The sequence below is a fragment of the Lagopus muta genome, chromosome 3 (assembly GCF_023343835.1).
Source record: "Lagopus muta isolate bLagMut1 chromosome 3, bLagMut1 primary, whole genome shotgun sequence".
NCBI classification, from domain to species: Eukaryota; Metazoa; Chordata; class Aves; order Galliformes; family Phasianidae; genus Lagopus; species Lagopus muta.
In genome coordinates, this window is record NC_064435.1 from 28,155,435 (window position 1) to 28,180,431 (window position 24,997).

A 24,997-nucleotide genomic window follows, 5' to 3' on the forward strand; every position below is an offset into this window, starting at 1 on the left:
AAATGAGAAATTATGAATTCAGATTTACAGTGGTCTCTTAACTGCTTTCTCAAAGCTGACTTCTTGCTCAAAGATCTGTGAAACCCCTCTAGCCCCAGGTCCATCCCAGTCTGCTGTTTCTTCTGTCCTCATTTGGTTTTCTGAGCCTCCTGATGGCACTCCCAGTACCTTTGTAGCAGAGTTGTGTGGGAATTGAGTAGCTATAATGGTGATTTTCTCTTTTCTGGGGTGGGTGGGTTCAGCCTTAACTGCACAGCCATTGTAGCTTGTCCAAGTCTGGGATATTGCTGAGGTGGGCTGTGACCAACCACATGGTCATCTTGGCTATCCACATCTGAGCCTCACTGATTGGCATTTAAGGACTTATTTTTAATGGGCATGTTAAACATGGGCCAAATTTAATTTTAGTGTTGTCATTTAAAGTCATTTCTGTTACAAATGATTTGCTGGCAAATGGGACCTTGGGGCTGCCGTAATTTGGGACTCATCCAAATTTCCATTCCTCTAAACACAACTGATCCAGCTGATTGTTCAGCTGTGCACAGTGCTGCTCAGTGTGTTAATGGAAATGAGTCATTCTGGCCACAATGAGTGCAACAGCTAAAAACCCAATACGTTAATAACAAAACGTGTCTGCTATCACCTCCTTTAAAACAACCTGAAATTTTGGTGTGGATAGCTGTTACTTTCATACATTCCAAGTGGAATCTGCTTTAAACAAATGCATATCTCAGGGATTTCCATGGGTATTTTTAATGCAGAGTACAGTGTCGCTACTCAGTATATGAAAAAATTACAAAAATTCAAAAATTGTTTTTAAATAGATTACTATTTGTAATATACTATAATGAAAGTGAGCAAAGAGATCTAATTTAGCCTAAAAGAAAATGAACAAAGCTTAGAATAAACCCCATTATGACAAAACGTATCGTAGTTAATACATGTGTTGCACATGTGTAGTGGAAGTGTCTACCGTGAACTTATGTCCCATGTAGATTCATGACGTCCTGTCTTTTCTTTTTACTTTTTTCCTTGACTTGTAGTTTCTGAAGTCCCTGAAGATTCCAGGGGCAAAATGCTTAAAGAGCTGTTTAATGCGTGCAGCAATGCTCTGATGGTGTAAGACATTTTTTTAGCACGATAACAATTGAAACATAATGCTATGCACAGTGGAGAGGGTTTACAGAAGAGGCAAAGTGGAGATTTTGCGGCTTACAGTGGAGAGTCTTTGGTATAATTGCTTCAAAAATTAGATTAGGGTGTACATCATCTGAAATGCTTTTTCAGTAGTGTTGTAAATTTAATGGCAAGGTTTTGTTGAAATGAGCTCTTGTGGTCTGCAAGCAAGAGAATCAATCAGTCTGTGCCTTTTCATTTTTTTTTATATCCTTGGTAAGGATGCAATTAAATCCAGTAAGAAAGGTCACAGTGTGGGGTACACATTAACCTTACACTAACCCTGTATATGATACTGCTACTGAGAATGAGTTAATAAAGGTACCAGTTGGAGCTGTACGTTTGTTCTCTCTTTTCTTCTTATCTGTGTACACACTCACTCTTCTAATTACATCTATGGGCATTACAGCAGTAGATACCTAGAACATTGCTGCTAGTGCTGCTAATTAGGTTGTGAGCTGGAGTGTAGTGGGAGAGACTGCTGAATTAAGAAAATGCTTAAACTCATTTGTTGAAGTTAATGTTTATGCAAGGATATGTTAGTGAGACAAGACTCCTTCATTTCCAAACTCTGCTGATGTTTAAAACAGCAGCTGCAAAAAGTGGAAGTGGGTTTAATTCCAAAGTGCAGTAGGATTATACGCATTAGCTCCAGATGAGAGAAATTAGATTTCTTATTGAGGGAACTGGACAACTTCTTAGAGAGTGAAGAGAATCTGGTCTTTCTAACCTTTCTGATTAAGGTATGGGGAGAAAACCCCATTTGCAATTTTAACTGTAAAAAAAAATAGTGCAGTGTAACATTAAGAAGAGTGATGCAGTTTCAGGTAAACGTTGGAAAAACAGAGTAATCAACAATTCTTATATGCAGCACCTCTTCTCCAAAGATTAGGAGTATTTCAGGAGAAGTTATCAAATTTTACCTTTACAGGCATTTCTACTCCTTCATGAAAGGACATTTGTTGATATACAAGATTGCAGAATTTCTAATAAATACACTGAATGATGGGCAGTGAAAATGAGAAATATTAAACTTATTTTTCAAATTATGAGATAGAGCAAGGAAAAGGGGATTTAGAAAATCATACAGTATGTATTATTTTAAAGCAAATTTTGAACAAGGTGACAAAGTCATGGAACAAAAGGAAAATGAGATTAAGAAGTAGTTAACAAGTGTATTGCACCAAGAGTAGCTGTTTCATCTTCTTCAGTTCTGTTGCTGAGGAAAGGCAACAGGTGTAATCCATTTCAACGTTGATACAAAACTTGAATACGACACCCCAATGGAGAATTATCAGAGTGGTAAGAGATCCATGAAATAAATTTTCGATAGGTAGGAAATTGAATAGAGAAAAGGTGGCAATGTTTCTGTTGAATCTTGGAGTCATTCAGATTGGAAAAAACCTTTAAGATCATCAAGTCCAACCACTGCGAGCACTGCTCAGCAATCATCAAAGCATTGGTGCAGCATCAACGCTCCAGGTGCAATGCACAGCACTGTATGGGCTGTTGTGGGGAAAGTGAGCTCCATCCCAGTCAGGCCCAGTCCCCTTCAGCTTAAGCCAGCTGTGCTGGTGCCAAATAGACACCTCAGCAGCGGTACCAGAGGCTGCCAAGGGGAGGCTACTAATGCTGTTTCTCAAAGGAGATGAACCACATTGAGTATCTTCCCTTCATTGGCACAGATAAGAAGCAGTGCACTTACGGATTAGCAGATGACTCAAAGATAAGAGTAAGTAGTATTTCAAAAGAGGGTCATAACAGCATAAAAGAGGGAAGTTTTTCTGCCCAGACGGTGTAATAGACTTGGGATGAAATGTAATGCTGTAAAGTGCAAGGTCATTGTGTATACACGCGTTCTTTGGGGAATAACCATCTTAATTTAGCCTGAGAACTAAAACCTCATCAGTTGAAAACCATGCAAAAGTAAATGCAGCTATATTAGGTCATCCAAGACCAAGGTCCTGCATCTTAAGCCTAGGATTCTGTCTAAGATCAAGTATGCTGCTGCTGTTAAAAAGATAGCTGGAGCAGTACTTTTATCCTATTAAACATAGAGGTATTTCTGGCAGAGATAGGAAAGTATTAACAACATATTTTAAAGTGTTGACAAAGCACTGTGAGAAAAGAATAATTTGTATCATGCACATTAAAGACAGATGGTGAGTTCTAACTGAAGATGGTTTGCAGAAGGGCTCTCAGGACGACTGGGGAAATGATGGATCATGTATTGTACCAAAAGGCACTGTGAAAGCTTGGTTTGTTCAGCTAAAAAAATGAGGGCTGAGATGCTGTTGTCTCCAAGAGACTCAAAGTATAGCAGTACAGCAAACGCCAGGAAAAGAGCTATTTAGGTTAAATTACATTGACGACATATGAGGAAGCAAATGAACAAGGAGTGAAGTGGGGCCATGAAATAGAAGGCAGTCACTGGCAATCCCCAAGGTTTGTGATCAGCGTTTCCCTGGTGCAGTGGAGATGAAAATAAAGATAATCTCTATGATGGTGTTTCTCCAGTTTATAGAAGGGATTTGGGAATTTTCTGTTCTCCTGTACTTAGTTACGTTGCTTCTCTTGAGGAATGGGATGTCCATGTGCACGGAGTGCATGTGTGAATGTTTTAATTAAATTACTGGTTGCTTCTGCATGTTTGGAGCTTTCCTCAATGGTATAATGTGTCTGCATGCTGTAGGCGGTGTAAAAGATGATGTGTTCTTGGGCACAGGGCAGCCACACAGCAGAAAAGGGAAGCATGCGAGAGACCACAGCTTCTGCATTTCCTAAAGGAGCAGTTACCAGCCACATCTGTTTTTCCAAGCTTTTGTAGCAATGTGCTGAGTCTCTTTCGCATTTTCTAGTCACAGCAGCACAGCCTAAATATTGATCTGCCTGCAGAGAAATAGAAAACCTCCCTTCCTAGAGTACGCAGTTTTACTTCTTGGGAGACTGTCTGTGCTGCAAGGGAAATTTCAGCAGTTTCATAGCCTCACCAGAAGGCTGAGGTAGGAAGGGACATTTGGAGCCATCCAGACAAACTTCTGCCCAAGCGAGGACACCCAGAGCAGATTGCCTAGGCCATAGCTAGGCTGCTTGTTAGAGTCAACAAGAAGAAAAATTCCACCAACTGTGGAACTTCCTGTGGCAATGGTTTGAAGTCACGCAGGTGAACATTAGATGGGATGGCATCTGGCACCTACAGGAAAGCTTGGAGTTGGAGTGAGGATGAGCAACTCAGAAGATGCAGGAGATGATAGAGAGCCAAGTCTTGGTTTTGCAGTGCAGATACCATGTGCCATGCTGACATGGTTCCTTCCAAAAGGCAGGCTTAATTCTCTGGACAAGTTAACTTTGGTCATCAGTCATACTGGAGGTGAGTACTGTGCTAACAGAGCTGCATATTTAGTTGTGTTGTCAGTGCTCTGACCAAAGAATGGCTTGGTGCTGTTTTCATACTGATGCTGGGGAGGATCTCAGATATATGAAATTGAGAGCATGGGTATGAAAGGAGGATGTGGTGGGTTGCTTATGTGGCCTCAGGGTTGTTCTGCAGTCCTACCAGCAGACCAGGGCCATGCTTGAAGCACTCAGATCAGGGCTGATGCCCATTTTCCCTCCATATCAGCCACTGTTCATCTTGTTACTGTGTGTAGTCCTTTGAGGTTTGTGCTGATCTGTGGATTTTAGAAGAAAGCATGTGTCATGATTTCTGTTCTCCTTAACCTTGAGGAAAAAAAAAAATACAGAACTTAAGATTCAAAAGGAAATCCAGCAATTTGTTTTGTTCATTCATATGTTAATGCTCATGTTTCTTTAACTGGCAAGCAAGGGAAGAATAGGGATGACAATTTATTCCACTTCAAGCATGCAAAGCTTTCTTTTTGGATCAACCATAACAATGGTTATCATTACTTGGGTTGTATCCTATCCATGAGCAGCAAAAGCATCTGGTTCTTTTTTTTCCCTTTTAAGATTATTCTCACCCAGTTTCCCTGCTTACAATGTTTACCCCAACATGACTATTTATTCCAAATATATTAAACACATTAATTAAGATTTCATGGCTGAAGCAGGTGTAATATGTATTTTTAGGAAGGCATTGGATGTATTTCACTGTTGCTTTTCAAAAAATTTTACACGCTGATGTACTCTGCTTTGAGAGTGAAATGATGTCTTTTGTGTCAGACATGCAGCATGGCAAGCCAACAAATGTGAGAATCAAGAATGACTCAACGCCACAAACAAGAATGTGCAATTTTCTTGTTTCATTCCTTCATCTAGTTCTGTTTTATACCAACAGAAATGGCACATCTTCCACCTGTGCATGAGTACAGCTTCCACATTTCTACAGTACATAGGAAAAGCTTAATCAGGGCTTTCCCTTAAGGGACAGAGGAAACCATGGCACTGTCAACCAAATCATCACTTCCCTGAAATAAATCTGCTTTACAGCTCAGCTGAGCAGGAGTTAGGCTCACAGGCAGGTATCTGCAGTTTTATTTTTCGTGGTACAAAGACCTATGAATGTGTGCTGTAACTATGCACTTCACTGTATAATTTTCTGGTTAATGATGCCTTAAAATTGTAGAGCAATTGTATTAATTTTTATATGGCAGCATGGTGAGAGTTCAAGAACACTACTTAACCAGTATTGAACTCCAACTTGTACACTGAGGTTCATGGATTTATTCACTTAATATCTCTTGATATTAGTACAAATGATAATCACAGGGATAAAATGAAAGTGTTCTTCTCAGGGAATAAAATAACTACCTGTTCTTAAGAAAAGCAGGAAGAGATTCAGTTTAGTGTGCTCAAATGTGAGAGATGGAAGTGATGATGGCCCTCCAAAACCTATTACATGAGATGAAGAAGATCTGTCCCCAAATTCTCATGTTACTGTAATTATAATGTAGCATGGAAACTATTCTTTTTGTTTCAGGAGCAAGGAAATACATATTTTTACAATCATATCAGTCTATTTTATTATTTTGATATGATTACAGTCAGCATTATGATTCTGTTCGATATCTAGATACTACTACTTGGTCCTCTGCTTTTAACACTTCTCTCTGTCTGACTGATGAAAGTTGCTTTGCCATAATGTGGAACTTCTTAATGGTATCAACAAAGAAATGTTCATTCCCACATAGTTAAAATATAAATCTGCAGCCATTCTTATCCATGTGGTGGGGGAAGGATCTAAGAAGATTACGTTACATAAAATTGACTTCTGATCTTCATGTAAAGTGAAATCTGTTTCTAATCTCATTTGAGATAAGAATTCATAATGACCATCTGCATGAAAATTTTACCCATAGTAATTTATTTAAGAAGAAATCTGGCTTAAAGTCTCAGCTTTTTTTTTTTTTCTTTTTTTTCTTTCTTTTTTTTTTTTTTTCCTTGAATAAAATTTCCTAGTCTGGCATCTCAAGGAAGAGCATCTGCTGCAAAGATGTATTTGGAAGCTGCAAGTTATGACACTTTACCTTTTTAAACAAGCTTTTCCATTGTGCTGCCTCTTAGAGCCACTGAAGTTTCCAGCTGCTGTGAACAAGCTCTGCACTGAAGACATCATTCTGGTTTGGGCTGACTTCATTAAGATTAGATAAAATCCCACTTCACTCCCTAATATGAATATCTTTGTTCATCTTTTTCCCTAAAAATAACTGTCTGACATTGTGATTTCCTTTCATTAGAAAGAAATTTTGAATATTCCTTCTATTAAAAATTGGCACATCTCATATCTCAGCCTATTAAAAAGAAATTTATTTACAACAGTCAGGGGGCTAATAATATTTAGGAAGGTCCAGTCTGCTCCACATTTTTTCATCACCTTTGACAACTTGTTTAGAAATCCTGTGTTTGCAAGTTCAAACCTGGATTTTCAGTATGTCTCAGTGAATGTGTTCATTGGGATTTACAAAAACTTCATACTTCAGCTGTATTCTATCCCCACAGGAATTTTTTCTCCAACACACATTCAAATAATTATCCTTTATTTACATTAATAGTTACGCAGATATTCAGAATTCACATTACATTAAATAATGTGCTTAGGTTAATGTAATATATTGACACTAATATAAATTCAAATGTAAAATGTTAATTTAATGTACTTGAATATTCTCACTACAGTCTTACAGCAGGCTAAGGATGCTATAGGGGCATCAGAGTGTTCCGGAAACTCCTTGACCTGCTTCATTGCAAAAAAAGCAGTTACAAGCCAAACAAGGATGTGAAAATACCTTTCACAGCTGTGACAACACAACATATGTTACTACTTTGTGTGAATACGAGTGGAGATGATTTAAACTCTGCTTTTGGCTGATTATTCTTATGGGGTCTTTTCTTTGATAATGAAGATGCCGTTGGCGAAACCTATTCAGAAAGGACAGAGTGGGTATTCCTGCAGAGACTGCCGGGTAGATTGGGATGCTTCTGGCATACAGATATTTGTAACAGATGTTTCCAATTAACTGCGATAATGCTGGAAAAAGAATAAATGAACTTTCTCCAGGATCTTCTAGATGAATACTGATGCAGTGCAGTTCTGCTCAGGCTGGAAGGTTTTAATGTACTGATGCTTGGGGCAGGGGTTGAAAAATCAAAGAGAAAAGATTTGGGTCAAAAGCTGACGCCCTTCCTGTGGAAGCGAGTTCAGAAGAGACCTTCTGCCTTCAGTTCACTGCCTGTCCTGGCTTGCTCTGTCCCCATCCTGGGGACAGTGCCAGTGCCACCACTTGTCCACAGAACCCTGGGGTTGCACCACTGAATAGAATTTGAAGTGCGAAACACAATAAGGTTTGTGATTTCAAGTTATCTGCAGTGCTTTCCCCATTCATTTTAACCACTTTCTAGCTAGCAGGGCAGAGAGAGCAAGGCTGGGGTCACCTGAAACAGTTTTCTGCTTGTTCCAAGTAATGCTTGTGCAGTGTGGATGAAGCATGAATGTATGTTCATGTTGCACAGATCCAGAGATGAATGGAAGATCAGTGCTAGTGGTGCTTTGGGTTTGGGCAGAAGGGAGCTAGAGCTGCTGGAGAGGGGAAGAACAAGGATGCAACTGCAGCAAGGTGGGAGCTAAAGAAAGGAATGAGAACACGGAGAAGGAGTCTGAGGTGGTGAGACACAACTAACAGAAAGACTTATCCCTACTGGTCTGTTAACTGAAAGCACAAAACAACTGTTACACTGGATGATAGATGGCTACTTCATCTGGAAATGTAACTTTAGCTACTTGTCTGCATCTTAGGTATCAGGGCTCTACACTTGTGAGATAACTGCCCTTCACTGAGTTTATTTTCTTGCTGTCCTCTGAAGTTTGGAAAGAAAATAGGAGAGAAAGATTAATTTTCTGAACTTGATTAGCCATTTATCATGGAACAGAATTCTATATGAATGGGACTGTGAGCAGTGATGTTTCCCATTGAAGAAACAGGGATTGGTGGGCCAAGGGAAGCCTGCCAAGCTGCTGTTCTTAAGCAGACTTATGTGAGCAGAGATTTTGGCTTTGGCTCACTGTGACTTCTGGTGTCTCATATAGAGAGGATGCTGACAGAGACACTAAGCATCTGCCTTTAAAAGTGATAGTAAAGGAGAATTCTTATTTTGTCTTTTCGCTCCCCAGGCAATGAAAAAGGAGAAAAACTGTGATGAAATCCATTAGAAACCATGAGGAGGGCAGTGAACTCAGCAAGATGAATTTGAGTATCATTGAACTATTTACACAAAACCACCTTTGGTGCCACGATAGCTGACAGCTCCAGAGCTGTCAGAGGGTCACCTCTGTCCCTGTGCCCATCTGTGGTGGAAGGCAGGAGCTGTGCAGCCAGGCTGAGCAGAGGTGTAGGCATGTAGGGCTTTGTAACATCTGCATCCCCACCCAGGCTTCGTGACTCCTATCCGTCTGTCCTATCAACCTACTTTGGTGTGGGAGAGATGGCCTGGTGACACCCGTATAGTTCCCATGAGTTTAATGCAAATACTGAACAGGATTTTCAGGATTTGGTTAGGTGTGGGGGTTTTATAGGCAGGCTAATGTGATCCTCTGTGATGTGCAGTTACATGTTCTGGGAAAGCTTGCTTCTTTAAACAAATTTCATCATTGTTTGCTGTTTTGTCCAGTGTATTTTGTGCAGTGCAGGGTCTGGAAGTGGGGAGCAGACTTCAGCTAACCCTGTGGTGCATTAGCAACTTAGTGGCCTCACCTTGAGTACTGTGTGCTGTTTTGGGTACCACAGTACAAAAAGGACATAAAACTGTTAGAAACTGTCCAAAGGAAGGCTACAAAGATGGTGAAGGTTCTAGAGGGCAAGGCATACGAGGGGTGGCTGAGGTCTCATGCTTTGCTCAGTGCAGAGCAGAAGAGGTGAGGGGAAGCCTTATGGCGGCTGCAGCTCCTCATAGGGAGCAGAGGGGCAGCAACAGGGCCTGAGGCAACAGCACAGGGCTGTGTCAGAGGAGGGTTAGGAGAAAGTGGTGGGCATGGATCAGACACCCCAGGGTAGTGGTCATGGCACTGAGCTGGAGTTCAAGGAGCATTTGTACAGTTCTGTTAGATATAGGGTCTGATTTATAGGCGGTTCTGTGTGAAGCTAGGAGCTGGACCCAGTGATCCTTACATGTCCCTTCCAGCTCAGGATATTCTATGATTCTCTGTAAAACTGACAGAAACCGCATTTAAGGATCGGAAAATTCATGCAGTCCACTTGGCCTTGCAGAGTTTCTTAAGTGTCTTGCTCAGTTTGCTGATGGAATGGTTTAAAGGGTTATTTTCTAAAAACAGATGTACAGACATCTTAGGCTGTTCTTCTTGTGCAGGTGCTGGTCAGAGCAGTGATGCTGTGTGCTGTCTGTCTGTCTGTCCATCTGCACTGTCTGCCAGCTCCCATGCACAGGAGTCCTGGGAGGAAAGCAGGACAGAACATTTATGAACAGATATAAGAAGGGAGAAATTGGCGCTGTTGTTTGTTTTATTTTAGTTTTTGCACTTTTTTGGGCTATTTTTTTAATGACCATAACACAGGTCAAACTCTTGCAGTATTGCTACTATTTCATGTCACTGCCACATGAGGCAGCGCACAGGAAGGCAGCTTGCTCTGCTTTGTCCTCTGGATGCTTTGGAATATGCTGTAGACAGCCTTGGTTGCATAAAGAAGTGTTAAGAATAATTAGCCAACCTTTTACGTGTCTTTGGTGTGGATTAAGGTTGTTCATCTTGTTTTTTCCTGCTTTTTAAAACAGTTTTCTCTTTTGAACAATAATCAAAGAGACTAAAAGCTATGAGCTGGTGATATTCTATTCCATTTTTCCTGAAATGAGTCTTCCAAAATTAAACGTTATCTCAATTCACTGTGGTTAAATCAAAGTTTATACAGATGGATTCTCTGCTTTGCCTTGCCTTCCCTTCCTCACTCTCCATTTCCCTCTGTCTTTGTATCTGGTTGATGCCCTCTTTTATGAACAAACAAATTCCACAGAGACCTTTAGTACTGATTCAGTACTTAAATAAGCTCCCAGTAGTTCTTGCAGAGCAGTAGATCTGGTGAGGGACTTGTATACTTTCTGTTAATACTTTCTATACAGAGATTTTAATTTTCGTATTTTTTAATAAATAATAAATTTGTTGAATGGAAACATTTTTATCAGTTATGCTTTTGCTGAGTATGATGCCATTACCTCTGGCAACAACATTGGGATAATTCTGACAGGATCAGGACTCAGGAATACAAGTTACCGCTGGGAGACAGGTACCTGCTGGTGATGAGGTTATGACACAGGTATTCTTTCTCTATCACAACTTGTCAACATATGACAGAAAGATATCATCCTTTATCTCTTTTTAGCATTTAGAATCTCAAATCCTTGATTGATACCTAGATTTATATTTTCTGGTGGCTGTTTTGCCAGTTACCATGGTATCACTTCCATTTCCAAAACCTCTGTCTGCTATAGTCCTCTGTAGTCTAGCCAGTTATTTGGTGCACTTTAATCAGATTTGACATTTAAAAATAAATATATGATTCCCTTGTGCATTTATGCCTTAACAATTTCATTTAGATATTCAGATCTTGTCCATATATTCAAATAATTTAGGAGCATTTCTCCTGGTTAGCTATGACAATATTAGATAATGGATTTGCGCTTGTTTTTAACCCAATCTATAAAGATCTGAATGTCAAGAGTCTGAAAGAGCTTTGTCAGGAAATGAAATTAGAGAGTGGAAAATAGGAAAAGTGAGAGGACGCAGAAGAGGATTAACAACAACAACAAAAAAAGAAGAATAAGAAAGGAAAAAAAAAAAAAAATTGCTGGTCATCGCTACTGCTAAATAAAGTGGTTTAGAGTGCCCCTGTAGAGTTAGGCCTTATAAATGGGGTACATTTGAAGATTAAGAGGAGTGGAAAATGAAGTATCAGTGATGCAAAATTTTTCTTCATTTTTAATAAAAATGAACAAGCTGCAAGGAAAAATAAAAGGCAAGCTGAAGGAGGCTCATTTGTAGCCATCCGTGTCCTAATGAATAGCACTGGGAAACCATCTATACCATAGCAGGCTGAATTACTTAAATCTTTGTAGTGCCTTGACTTGACTTCTGGAAGAAGAGGCTTGTGACATAGTCCCAAATTAAAATCCACACAGCCATAAGTCTTTATGCAGTTTGTGTAAGTGATATCTTCACCTGACTTAGTTGTGAGCCTTCGGTGGAGTATCTGACCATAGACCCAAATGGTGTGTGTCACATATCACAACTCAATGAGATTAGTTCAGTGTCCATCCATCTCTTCCATCCCTCTTCAGCAAGAGCACAGTCCAGGGCATGTGTGTCTTCATCCTCATGGTTTTCATCAACAGCAAACTCCAAATTTAGCTAAGATTCCTAATCTAGTGGGTAGCAACCTTGCCCATTGTAGGGGAGTTGGAACTAGATCATCTTTAAGGTCCCTTTCAACCCAAACCATTCTGTGATTCTATTATCTCTAGAGCTCAGGTTCTGTTAGCACTTGTTGCAAGCTAGGCACATCTTTGTAGGAAAATATGGTGTAACACCAATTTAGAGAAGTAACTTACAATTGTAACTTTTACCTCTTTGGGCAGAGATGTTCATAATTTTCTTAAGGATGTTTGCACTATATTTGTAAAGAATGAATTTGATACCATAGTATTAGAATGTTTATACCTGGATTTTGGCATACGTTATCGGAGAGGGGAACTCCTGCTTTGTGCTTTCTGAAAACTGTATGTTGTAGCCCTCTGTCTCTTAGTTGCAGATTTCAAGTGTGTGTGTGTGCGTGTGCTGTAAAAGACTGTGATCAAATCAGATTTTAATGCCCCTTATTGTCCCAGCAAAAGCATGCATGTTTTCACAGAGAAGTTCCTCTATGAAACTTTCTAGAGTTCCTTAATAAATTCCTCCACTGAATGACTAAACTCTCGTTGCCTAGAGTGCCTTCAGCAATATCTTTGTGCTGTTATCTTTGTGTTTTTATTGAATAGCTTCATATTTTGAAAGCTAAGTGTGTGTGAGATAAAGATGAGAAGGATTCTGATCTCCAGTGGATGGTGTACATCCAAAAATACAAGAAAATGAGGGATTTATATCAATGAAAATGAGGTTTCCTGCAGTTGAAAATAACTGTGAGATTAGTTGGAAAGTATTAATTTTATATAATGGCTGGGTCTTCACATGCCATAGATATGGTGAAAGAAGACCATAAAGCCTTTAAAAAATTATAGCCAAAAAGGATCACAAAGATCCAGAGAGCAGAATCTAAAAAGTAAAAATTGATAAACTGTCACGTATGTAAATTTACATGTATGTAAATGATAAATGTTGGTATGTTATCTTACCAACATAAATGCTAGGCATTTCTATTTAAATAACTAGACTTATCTACACTAAAAACAACGTGAGCCCTTCGCAAACTAGATCTGCACACAGCTGAATTGGTAGAGGTGGAATGAGGTGGCACAGGCAGTCTGTAGCACTCTCTTCTGCTCCAGACTCAGCTTTCCAAGAGAAGTAACTGTCACGAATGTTCTCAGCTGCCTCTATGCCAAAGCACACCGCATCGTACAGACTTGGTGACAGGCAGCCTGTTGACGTTCTGTTGTGGTTCCCAAATGTTGCACAGTAAAGGAGGAAAATGCTGTGAAAGTAATGCCAAGGACTGCTGATTTGTGTAGACTAGAAACTTAGGAGAAACAGAAAATGGAGGGGAGATAAAGCTGACTTACAAGATATTGCTCTTGATTATTTTAGTTGAAGTAATTTAGCTTGCCATTAGCAACAAGCATTTCCTAATGTGCTTTAGCATTAGGCATCGCATCCTTTAATATTTATTGAATTGTGTCTGTAGGCTGGCAGTTCTTTGCTTTGGGGCATCTTTTTGACTCTAAGCAACTGCCTCAGCACTTCATTGTAAAAGATAAAACTGTATGGGTTTTTTGGAATTACATAGTTCTGCAGTGTGGAGAGAGATCTCATCTGAGATCCATCAGCTGGGATACTCATCTGGAATTTAAGTGTGTGTGCTACTGTGAAATACATACTAGATATTTATGATGTTCTGTCAAAGAGCATCTCACTTTGTTCATTGCCATAGTCATCTGGCTCTGCTGGTACAAAGCAATCTTGATCTTCCTTGAGTCCATTTGGCAAGATGCTAAGGCAAATACTTAATCTTATTAACAGATCAAAGGAAAAGGCTTTTCTTAAGAAGTATTATTAAATAATAAAATTAGAAGAGGTGGTTGCTCATTTACAACTTTCTTTTCTCAGCTGAATTTTGATTACAAGGTGCACTGGGGCTGTTAGTATCTACTGGCACCACCGCTCAGCTATCCTGAACAAAGATGCTGGAGTTTTGTCGGCAAAATGCTTTCAAACAATCAAGTTGCTTTTAGGAAATGTTCCAAAACGTCCACCTAGAAATGTCTCATGGTGCAAATTCACATGCAGTGACTTGGAAGTAGCTGGCATACCTGTGACCAGCCCTGGCCAGTTCCCCCTAAATGTAACAGCAGGGAGCCCATGGAAGCTGGTCCTGCAGTGCTGCAAGCTGATGGCTCTCAGGATGACCTGATGGGGCCTGCTAAAAGGGTGAGGGGAGCTGTGAGGGATTGCCAGCAAGGCATCAATTAGCACTAATTGCATGGGAAATCATTGTAATGCTGCAATGGTTCATCCAGGAGCTGGAATGAGTTGGTGGTTGTGCTGAACCCGGAGGACTGTGTGTCTCTTGCTGTTTGTTACTAGAAGAAAACTCGTGTACTGCTGTGATCAGTGGCACTATTTTGGGACCTGAATTATAATTAACGTAAAGAAATGTGCAACAGCCATCATGTACCCTCTAGCTCAGCATGGGAAACTTTGAGTTAAACTGCAAAATTCCAGTTGGTTACAGCAGGGATCATCACCAGCAGGGCAAGATAACTTTTCATTTTCTGATAGGAGGAACGACAAACTTAGTTGTGTGAAATGTATGAAATGTATGAAATGCACACACAGCAGTCTGTCTTTTAAGAGGAAATAGATATGGGCATATCAGTTTAAAAGGTTTGCTTTTTCAAAGTGCTGCCACCTTTCTTTCACACCGACAGCTGCAAACATCTGTGGGACCCCTTTTCTCAGTGCAGTCGCTTGGTGAGGTGAGGATTTGCCTTTTCCATAGTGAGCACAGCAGCCTTGCATGCAGAGGGTAACTGGCCAGCCTGGCCTAGAGCTGCAGGTAACAGAGCCCTGCAGGGACACAGCACCACATGGCTACAAATGGATGTTGGACAGGGCTGGACTTTGGGCTGCCAGCCACTGGGTTGCAGCCCTGTTGGAGCACTGCTGGATCACTGTGCTGCCGGGTTGCCATCCTGCCACCTCACTTCTGGGCTCACTTCTGGGCTCCAAGTAGCAGCCAAGGCTTGGAGTCCCGGGGTAACTCCTCCTCTCGGAAAGCAAAGCTTGGGATGCTTTGCTCACGCAGCCACCCACGGTCCAAACAAAAATGTGCGAGGCGAGGCAGGAAGCCTCCACCTCCCCTCCCACCGCCGGCATGCGCTGACAGCGTTGCACTCCTCTTTACACTGCTGGTCCGGAGCACATCGCGTTTTTCCCCCTTCGCTTCTCATCGTACCAAGCAAGAAGAAAAATAAAGGAAAGAATAAGGGGGGAAAGTGCACGGCTGTGCATTAGAACGTCTTTGTGGCCGCGTCAGCAGCCAAGCACAGACTGTTTTTTGCAGGGCTGCAGTGCACTGGCAGTGCCAAGGTGAGGTCTGTGCCTTGTGTGCAGAGTTGCAAGGGCACGAGGAGGGGGCTGCTGGGCTGGGAGAGCTGGGCTGCTGACATCTCATCTGGCGGGAGGAGGAAGGTAAGGCTTTGTCCCTACAGGAGCACAGCGTGCCTGCTGCTGTTTGGGTGTGAGTTGCAGCATGTGCAGTGTGGTGGGGGGAGAAGTTTGCAGTCTGCTTGGCTCTGCAGGAGAGCAGCATTAGCACAAGCAGTGTGCTGCAGCTGGGGGTGTTTTGTGATCACCACCATCGGTGAGAAAATCAGACTGCATTCCAATCACAGTCTCACACTTTCTTTCTTACTTTCTAAGCCAAAAGCAACTATGCATATGCAATATTAAATGGGTTTTGCTAATAGAAATACATTACCATACAGCCACTGGGCAAGGTAGATATTTCATCCTGTTACCACAGACAGCTCCTCACCGCTGCAGGTACTGTGGGTGCACGGGCTGTGCTGTGCCATGGGAAAACATGAATGTTTGTTCTGCGCACCTCAGCAGAAAGAGACACGTGGGGGGTTTTGCAGTCGCTTTGGAATTACTGAGAACATGAAGACTGTGCTAAACAGATTTTATGCTGCTGTGCTGCTATTTCCCCTGTGTCCTTACCGCTTCAATGATGTTTTTAGTGATCTGGGAATTTTTAATTAGTGTTATTTTTCTGTTTTTAAAGTGAAGATGCTTTTTGTATGAGCAACTCCCCAGGTCTTTTTTGCTGCTATTTGTCTCTTGCAGTTGTTAACTGTGTTTCTGGGAATTTGTATAGCTGTGTATCATAGAATCATTAAGGTTGGAAAAGACCATATGATCATCCAGTCTAGCTGTCCACCCATCCCTGCCATACTCACAAACCATGTCCTTCAGTGCTACATATACACATTTCACAAATACCCCCAGGGACAGTGACTCTGGGCAGCCCATTCCAAAAGTGAGCATGGCCATGGCTGTGACCACCAGCAGCTGCTGCCCAGGTGGATGTGCCTGCAGGAAGGGACACGAGCCCTGCATGTCCCTAACACAGCTCTGCACTTGCAGCACTTTCAGACAGCATTTGAGAGATTGTGTGTTTTTTTGGTATATTTTTTTAAGGGGAACAGAGAGGGAGAGTGCTGTTGGTGTGCCATAGGGCTTTGCTCTTTGCAAAAAGTAGAACCAGAATAATTGAATCATAGAATCATTTCAGGTGGAGGGGACCTTTAAAGGTCATCTAGTCCACCTCCCCTTCAATGAACATGGATGCCTACAGTTAGATGAGCTGCTCAGAGTCCGGTCCAGCCTGGCCTTGAACGTGTCCAGGGATGGGGTATCCACCACCTCTCTGGGCAACCTGTTTCAGTGCTTCACTACTTTTATTGTAAAATACTTCCCTTATATCCAATCTAAGTCACCCTCCTTTTAGTTTGAAACCATTTTCCTTTGTCCTATCACAGCAGACCCTTCTGAAAAGTCCGTCCCCTTCTTTCTTATAGCTCCCCTTTAGACACTTGAAAGACCATTATTACATCTCCTAGAGGTGTTTGGTTGCAGTTCAGACCCATACTCCAAAGGGTGCTTTACTACAGGCTCTTGTATCTGGAAATGAATATGCACTTGGAGAATTACAGTTCTAAGTGTAATCAGCATTGGTTGCTTATTAGCATGAGTACACTGGCTTAGGCAGGTATAGAGCTTTACTTTCACTGCTGTGCCTTCATTAGCAAACAGCTACATCATCGCTTTTGCTGATAGTTGGGAAAAGTGGAGCAACTATGTCTCCCACACAGAGCACTGTCCTGTCTAAAGTTTATTTGCTGAGGCTGCATGCCTCAGTTAAACAGCGACTGTTCCAGCCCATTTCCTCCCAAGTACGCAGCACTAAGGCAGAGTCCATTTAAAATAGGCAGCTCTTCCTTGCATAGTCAACTTTCATCTACTGTATATGTTCCTGTAAACAAGAAGATGCAGCAGTTTGTGGTGAGTGTGAGCAGAGGCACAGCTATGCAGTAACTCCTCATCCTGAGTGTCTCCACTTTTTGGCAGCCCAGGAGCCATTTCTCCTTGCCAGGCAGCAGGCACACAGACCTGCTGGGAGGTAAGCAGTGTGCCTGCTGTGGCTTGGGAATTTGAAGCTTTTCTTTCTCATTTTGCATTGCTACTGAGTTCCCATGTGAGGAATTACTTCATGCTGCATCTGTTTTGCTTTCAGAAGGAAAATTAACTGTTTGTTGTGTAGATGATAATGCACTCTATATGATACTGAAGTTCACTGCTGTGCACACCTTTTTCACCCTGTTAGCTTCAGGCAGCCCCTTCAGGGTTGTTGGTACACCTTTTGTACATCAATCTCTGAACAGCAGCAACTGCAGTACTTTGTTCAGCTTGACAGAAGGGAGTCAGCTTTGTCTTCTGACAACGTTGTGCCCTTCCCTGACCAGCTGCAACATCACCTTTTCTTCTCAACTCTGTATTCACTTCTGCTCCAAGTTTCCTTCTCTCTCCAGAAGTGCTGTCCCCTGACTTTTTTCTGCTCCGTTCAAAGAGAATTCATCTGCCTTTCATGCCACCACACACAAAAGCAGCAGGACATTGCACGCTTGCTTGGTGGCAGCCCATGCTCTGGGTGCTCTCTGCCCACAAACTGGTGGCCAGGCAGCCTTCTTGCCTCCTGTCCCAGCACCTACACACGCATCATGATTCAGCCCACGTCATGCACTGAGTGAGTAATAGAGGATCTCTTTGAAGTAAAGTGACTAGAGAATGTGTAGCTGTGCTGATTTGGGGTCTTATAAGGCATGCTTTCATGCAATGCTAGTCAGATGACACAGCCTGCATGGATATTACAGAATCTGGTGATGATGGCATGGAATAGCTGTGCAGCTTCTTGCCCTAATCTGCTTGTGTAGAATCATCTGTTTCTGCTTCAGAGTAGGTACAGGAGGAAATACCACAGACAGCCCTGTCACTGGGAAAGCGCATCATTTGAATGTGCAATGTAAATATTTTAACTAACCAAATGTAAACACTGATTCTGTTTCAGTATGGGAAAGGACCGATGCAGTAAAAAATGAGCTGGCATAAAAGTGACCCTGTATGGAGAAGATAGAAAATTGCCTTTGCACATTATGGTAATCAAAATAGTTCTTAATGAATTGCTTAGTGTGAAATGAATTACAAACACAAATGTGCCTGACACGAGATGATTGGAAGTTGCTGCTGCTTTAACTTGAGAGGGAATGACTTTGTGATTCATGGGGATCTGAGGTCACGGGAGAGCTGATGTGTGTTACAGGGAGGCTGAAGACTGAAGGAGAGCCTAAACAAGTATGGGCTGCCGATCTCCTTGTCTCTGGATCTGCTGTTTTTTACTGTGCCAGTACTGTAAATTCAGAAGTTTCCACAGGTTTGAAAGATGGTAGGAGCAGCAAAGATAGTAGACACAGTAAGAAGTGCCTTATTTCATTCACACGTCTGTTGTGTGGGTGGATTCAAAGGAAAGCAGAGGAATTGCTCATTTGTTCTGCCTACACTGGGTTCTTAGCTCTTGAGGATAGGGCTTTAAGGATAGCTGTTCTGTTCATATCACAGAGGTGGTTGTAAGCATTTGTGAGATGCCAGCATCATTGAAGATCATGCCATGGAGAAACTGAAGGACAGCAGGAAAAGGACCTACAAATGCTTAGTACTATCGCCTGAATGTGAAGGCTGTAGTGCATAAAATAAGCAGTCCTGTGGCCTTCTATCTTTCTCATTGACAAGGTGGTTAACTGATATTTGATAGAAAGCAGATGTGGGGTTTACTTCCAGTGCTGAGTAAGGTCCAGAAAAATACTGCTATTGCAGAGATTACAGAATCCTCCAGATACCACTCAGCTTTATAATGCAGTAAATGTTGAGAAGTAGAGACCCTACAAAGTAAAAATGTTCCTCAAACTCCTAAGCAGAAGAACTGTCTGGAGGTGATTAATTTAGCTCTGTGTTCTAGCGAGTGGATTGTGAATGCCAGAAAAGGATGAAATGACAGAAAGGATTTGAGTAGACTTCATCACTCATGCAAAATTAATTAGATACTATTCCTATAGGCACAGGTCCATGTATCCATGGGTCCAAGCAAGCGAGTAAACTTTTGTTAGCTTTGTTTTTGTTTTTGTAGCTGAGGGATATTTTTATTTTTGCTTATGTTGAAAAAAAAAAAAAAAAGATGTATTCACCTGCCTTGTGTTTGCTGCTGCTTTCCTCTAACAGCTGGAAACTTATGTTTGCACATAGGCCTAAAAATGTCATTCCCTAGGTAAAAAAACAGTATTGATTTTTGTTGATCCCCTTGTTAGGGAAGGAGAGATGGAAATAGTAGGAAAAAACAAAAGGGAAGAGTTGTCCCCCATGGTAAATGCTTGCAGTTGCAGCACAGATTAATCATGCACTGCGTAGCCAAAGAGTCATCGCCTGCCATTGCTACTGCAGGCCAGCTGTAGCCAAAGCAGCAAATCTGTTAAAAGTTATCTATCTAAACAAAGTAGAAGCCAAACACCTTGAGCCATCAGTGAAGAGAATACAATAGTATTATTTTCAGCATAGACCATTTTTTTGAGTGGATGCAAATTGTTTTGTGTAGATGAGAATAATTTTGACATTACCTTTGAATGAAATTTCTGTTGCTGGTAAATCAGTCATTTTATGCAATAACCTCTTACGACTGTTCTCTCGAATGCAGATCATCCAAATGTTCTTTACCTCCCAGACAAATGTATTAATTTTCATGGGAAAGTGTGAATACATTCAGAAGAAAGCACTCCTTTTTTCCCTGTTGGGAATGGAAAGCTCATAAAATCATACATTTTTGTTAGAAAAATAAAACAGAAATAAGAAAAACGTGCTCATTTTAGCACATGAGAAAAGGTAGGAGCGCATTAGTTTGTTGTAGAGAATTCATGGCATTGCACTTCTGGAAGAAAGTAGCACTATTTGAAGAAGGACTTTAGATCATTGAAGAGAGAATTCAAGAGGAGGGAGCAAAAGTGCAGCTGAAAAATCTTTGGAATGGCACTGTAAACTTCAGGGAGAAAGGGAATTAGATAAAAGAATCTGTGAGAATGGAAATAGTAATGCGAAGGGGAACAGATTGTGCTGGTGAGATCTTTTGGCCTGAGTTTAAGAAGAATTCAGAATATGATCTGCATTCTGTGTCTTTGTTTGGGAAGGGGGAATGGACCTTTCTCCATTTATGGTAAACTGGACTGTTACTGGCTGTTCAAACATTTTAAAATCTGCTTCAAACAAATTATTTATTGCAATGTTAAAGTATAGAAGACCGTCAGGTCAAAAGAAAAAGAGGAGCTGGAATCAGTCCCAAAAAGTGCATGGAAGTGTAATTTATGTCCCCCTTCCAAACCAGAAACTCTGTGAGTGAGAAGAGCACTGCACTCATCCAGTTCAGCTCACTCACTCAGACATGAGATTTTTTCAGGAAGCCTTTCTGGACACAGATGTAAATTGCAAGGTTCGGGCCTGCAAGGGGAGCTTGGATGCCCCCATGAAAACCAGGGTTGAGTAAGGAGCATATTTTGAGTCTGGAGGTGCCACTTGAGGCTAGCTCCCAGGCACATAATGACCGTGGCATCCCAGGCATCCCTGGCACACACCTGGAGCTGCCTTGGGCATGACAGCATTTCTGCAGCAGGTGGCTGGGCTGTGCGGCAGCTCCTGTACCTGCAGCTGCTTCAGAAGCTGCTTTTTGACTGTGGTGCTGAGCAGTCTCCAGCCTTTGCCTGCTTTGCCATTTCTGTGGATCACAGGATCTTCAAATCTGCATGTGACCTATTCCAGGTGAACAGCAATAACTTTCAGTGCTAGGTAACTGTGAGACAGATTTATACATATGTTGCCATAGGCTGTCAGTAGCCATAGACAAGCCACTGTCCTCAGGCTAAATTAGTTTCTTAGCTCTGTTCTTGTGGTGCAGCCAATTCCATTTCAGAGTATGTCAATTAAGTAGAATATGCTCTAATAATATTTTACATTTACACAGCACATCTCATCTCACAGTACTTTATAAATCATGTATTTTCAACATCACTGACCTTTTGCAGTCCCTTGAGTGCAGAAGAGCAACCATTTTACAACAGCAATGCAAACCATCTGAATTTTTTTTCTCTGTAATTCTGAAGTGACACATTAATTATAGAATAAATTATATGTTCTGTAAGCTACAGCTCCAGTTTTTGAAGATCCTCATTGTTTATCAGGAAGGTGGTGAGACCCTGGAACAGGTTGCCCAGTGATCTTGTGGATGCCCCCTCCGTGGAAGCATTCAAATCCAGTTTGGATGGGGCTTTGAGCAACCTGGTCTGGAGGGAGGTGTCCCTGCCTATAGCAGGGGGTTGGAACTAGATGATCTTAAAGGTCCCTTCCAACTGAAACTGTTCTGCGATTCTCTGATTCTCATCAAGATAAGGAACATGACCCTACATTTTGTGTACAGCATGAACAAACAGCTAATCCATCTTCCCAAGACTAGGCCCTTGGAAACAATTCAGTCTTGCCTCTAAATGAACACAGAAGTATCAGTACCAGTACCTTGACTTTAATTTTATCTGTAAATTGTCACCTTTTGCTGTAAGAATACATCTGCCAAAAATGCTATAGTCTGTACTCCTTCTCAGCTATTGAGGATCCTCTCATCTCACTGTGAAAGGTATAGAAAGTTGATATGCTAGAAAGCCCATTCAGTCCCAGCTGAGTGGTTCACGTGTAACTCATCTTTCAGGGTACTGAGGTCAAGAAAGCGAGCATGGCTATGTGTTGGGCCAGCATGTGCAGAGGACAGATGAGTGAGGCCAGAGAACAAGAAGGAGGATAAAGATGATGATAACAGCAATGTTCCTTGCATTCAGTGTCCCTTGCCATAAATGTTCAGAGGGTAATCCAAAGCTTGCTGAGATTGGTGTGTGTCTGTTTTTGTGGCACTAGAGCTGTGGGGACTGGCGGAGGCCTCTGAGGGAGTGCGAAGGTCCTTATTCTGCTGGAGCATCCTTCCTGGGATGTGCCAATGCTCAGCTTGTGTGCAGGACTCCCTCGGTGAGAGCACTTTTCCTCCATTGACTTTCAGAAAAAGCTCCCGGGGAGCTGCTTTCCTTGTTGTTAAAGAAGTCAAAAGGCAGATGCACAACCTGTCCTGTCACAGTATTTGCCAAACCAGCAGTTCTGGAGGTTAATTTGGGCCTTATTTAATTCATTGTTTTAAACAGGAAAACAGCAACATTTCTGTTCTAGTTGTTCAGTTCAACAAATGGATTTCAAAACCACATTTAACGTGAATGCCGTGGATGGTAACTCAGTTAATAGTACATTAAAAGAATCTTTAGGTTTTCAGTGTATTGTTTTGTCATTTATCTCTTTTCATGGCTTGTCTGGGTTTAATGCAGTTTATCCCATTTAGGAGCATTACTGAGATGAACTCCATTAAAGCAGGCATTATTATAGTCCTTGTTTTGATTAGCACTCAAGGCCACTAGAAAATGATGCTTAAAAAGAAATCCATGTTTCTTGTGGTCATTAGCACTGTGATCACCACCAACTCCTATGCAGTTTAAGTCTGAGTTGTTTTTTTTTCTACTTTAAATCCCAGAACTGACTGTGAATGCCTTTGTTGTGGTCTGTGACATTTGAACTGGAACATTTATCTCAGAAATAAGTTTGTGCACTTTCAGTGCTAATACTTGTAAGAAATCAGATCTTCATATACAAGTCTTATGGTTAAACACTTATCATTACTAGCTAGTGTTTTGCAAAGCTACCTTACTGGGTCTGTTTTACTTCATTTTACTTCATGGTAAGGCTTTCCAGGCATTCAAGTACATACATATTCTCTGACAACTCCCTGACTTAAAAAAGAAGTTTGGACCATTTGTACCAAGCTAGCAAGTAAGACCATTTCAGTCCCAGGCTGGTACAGGCAATTAAAATAATTTTCTCACATCATGTTTAAAGCGCTGACATGTCATCCTAGACAGAGCCTCTCAGCACCTCTTTCCAACACTTTTCTGCACTCAAAGGATGAGCAGCTGCTATTAAATGCTAATGCTTTTCGAGGGTGAATGCCTGTTTTAGGATGTGTTATTAACTCTGTGCAGATGGGTGCATTTTCCAACCTATTGCACAGGGCTGATGTCACTTGCTGTTTTCTTTACAGGTTTTAGTACTGTTAAGCAAAAAGAAAAACATCAGTGGGAAAGCCAGTGAGTCTGAAGTGTCTTCTTGGCCTTGGTGGGAATCCATAATTAAATGCTTCAGCCATAGGAAACAGACCTCAAACCTTACAGGTGTGTGGAGTTGTCTGTCAGGACATAATGCTGCTCAGGACAGTTTATCAGCTCGTTTTACCACTATTGTTGATTTTATGTATTGCAGATGAACACTGGTGTACCTGAAAAGAGGCACTTAGCCTAGTCTTCATCTTTTATTTTTAAAAACCAAAGTAGCCCTGTCTTTTCATTGACTTGCCAGCTGCAGTGTGAATATTCAGCTGTAACCTGAGGTCCTTTGAGCCTCAGAGCAGGCTGAATGCCTACTTTCACATGCTTATTTCTATATACAGATAAAAATTGCTTTTTTTTTTTTTAATTCTAAGTCCTCCAGAGGTGAAAAATGGCACAAAAGAGCATGCCATGTGGAGCTTCCAGAAATGTGTCCTGACTTACCTCCCTACCCACATTACCACTGATGGGCTCTAGCCATGCTCCTCCTGCCCCTTTTCCAGCCTTGCAGTGGCCCTGACTGTAGAGTAACCATAGAGCAACTTAGCTCAGGAACCTTTTCTGTTTCAAAGACATGGCCTTCAGGGGCTAGCTTTGGCACACAGTGAGTCATCTCACATGCCCCTGAGGTGGCACGAACCAAGGGATGGTGAACAGCAGGGACAAGTGGCTTGGAGTGCCTTCATTCAGTGACACAATCATTTAGTTATTCAGGTTTTAAAAGGAAAGGAGTTAAATTTCATAGAAAATGTTAATTTTTATTTCACTGCTTCTCCATTCTTTCTACCAACATAAACCCACTGGGTACAGAAACCCTTTTTGCCCTTTTACTATAATGCAGCCTGAGTCTTTATCTTTTCTTCTATGGTTTGGGAGTTTCTTGATGAATTCTGCTCAGTAGGGCTCCCAGTCCTGCTCTGTTCGTACCATTTGTTTTGTCTGGCCTTGCACAGATAGATAACTAACACCATAGTTAAAATACCATCAAGTTCGTGCTCTTTACCAGTAGTTCTACATTAAGGATGAACTTCAGGGTGGATAGCGCTGGATTTCGTACTCAACTGGACTCCACATTAATTTGCTGTTCTTATTTTTATTCAGATAGTTGCCACAGATAAGCTAAAAGGCATCTCACAACACCTAAACAACAAAAGATAACCAGATCACTGGAAGATGGTATCATAATAAAATCCATTTTAAAATGTTTTTATCCTCATTTGTGAATTCCTGATAAACCAGAATAAATTCCTGCAGTTTATGATTTCTCCTAATTTAGTGAATCTGTATGCCATTTTAACTATGA

At 41.4% G+C, this 24,997-nt stretch overlaps 1 protein-coding gene across 12 annotated transcripts in view; it reads left to right on the top strand.

Annotated features, from left to right (window-relative positions):
• PAG1 (phosphoprotein membrane anchor with glycosphingolipid microdomains 1) overlaps nt 1-24,997 on the top strand; it is a 107,904-nt gene that overhangs the window by 44,292 nt on the left and 38,615 nt on the right. The window contains exons 1-3 of one of the 12 annotated variants that reach the window (XM_048938602.1): nt 15,199-15,541; nt 18,480-18,567; nt 23,631-23,760. The exons of 2 other annotated variants lie outside the window; for them this stretch is intronic. In XM_048938602.1, the coding sequence (XP_048794559.1) occupies nt 18,565-18,567; nt 23,631-23,760 (133 nt within the window). In that variant the 5' untranslated portion in view covers nt 15,199-15,541; nt 18,480-18,564. 9 more of the 12 variants (XM_048938601.1, XM_048938600.1, XM_048938599.1 and 6 more) reach the window with 9 other exon arrangements.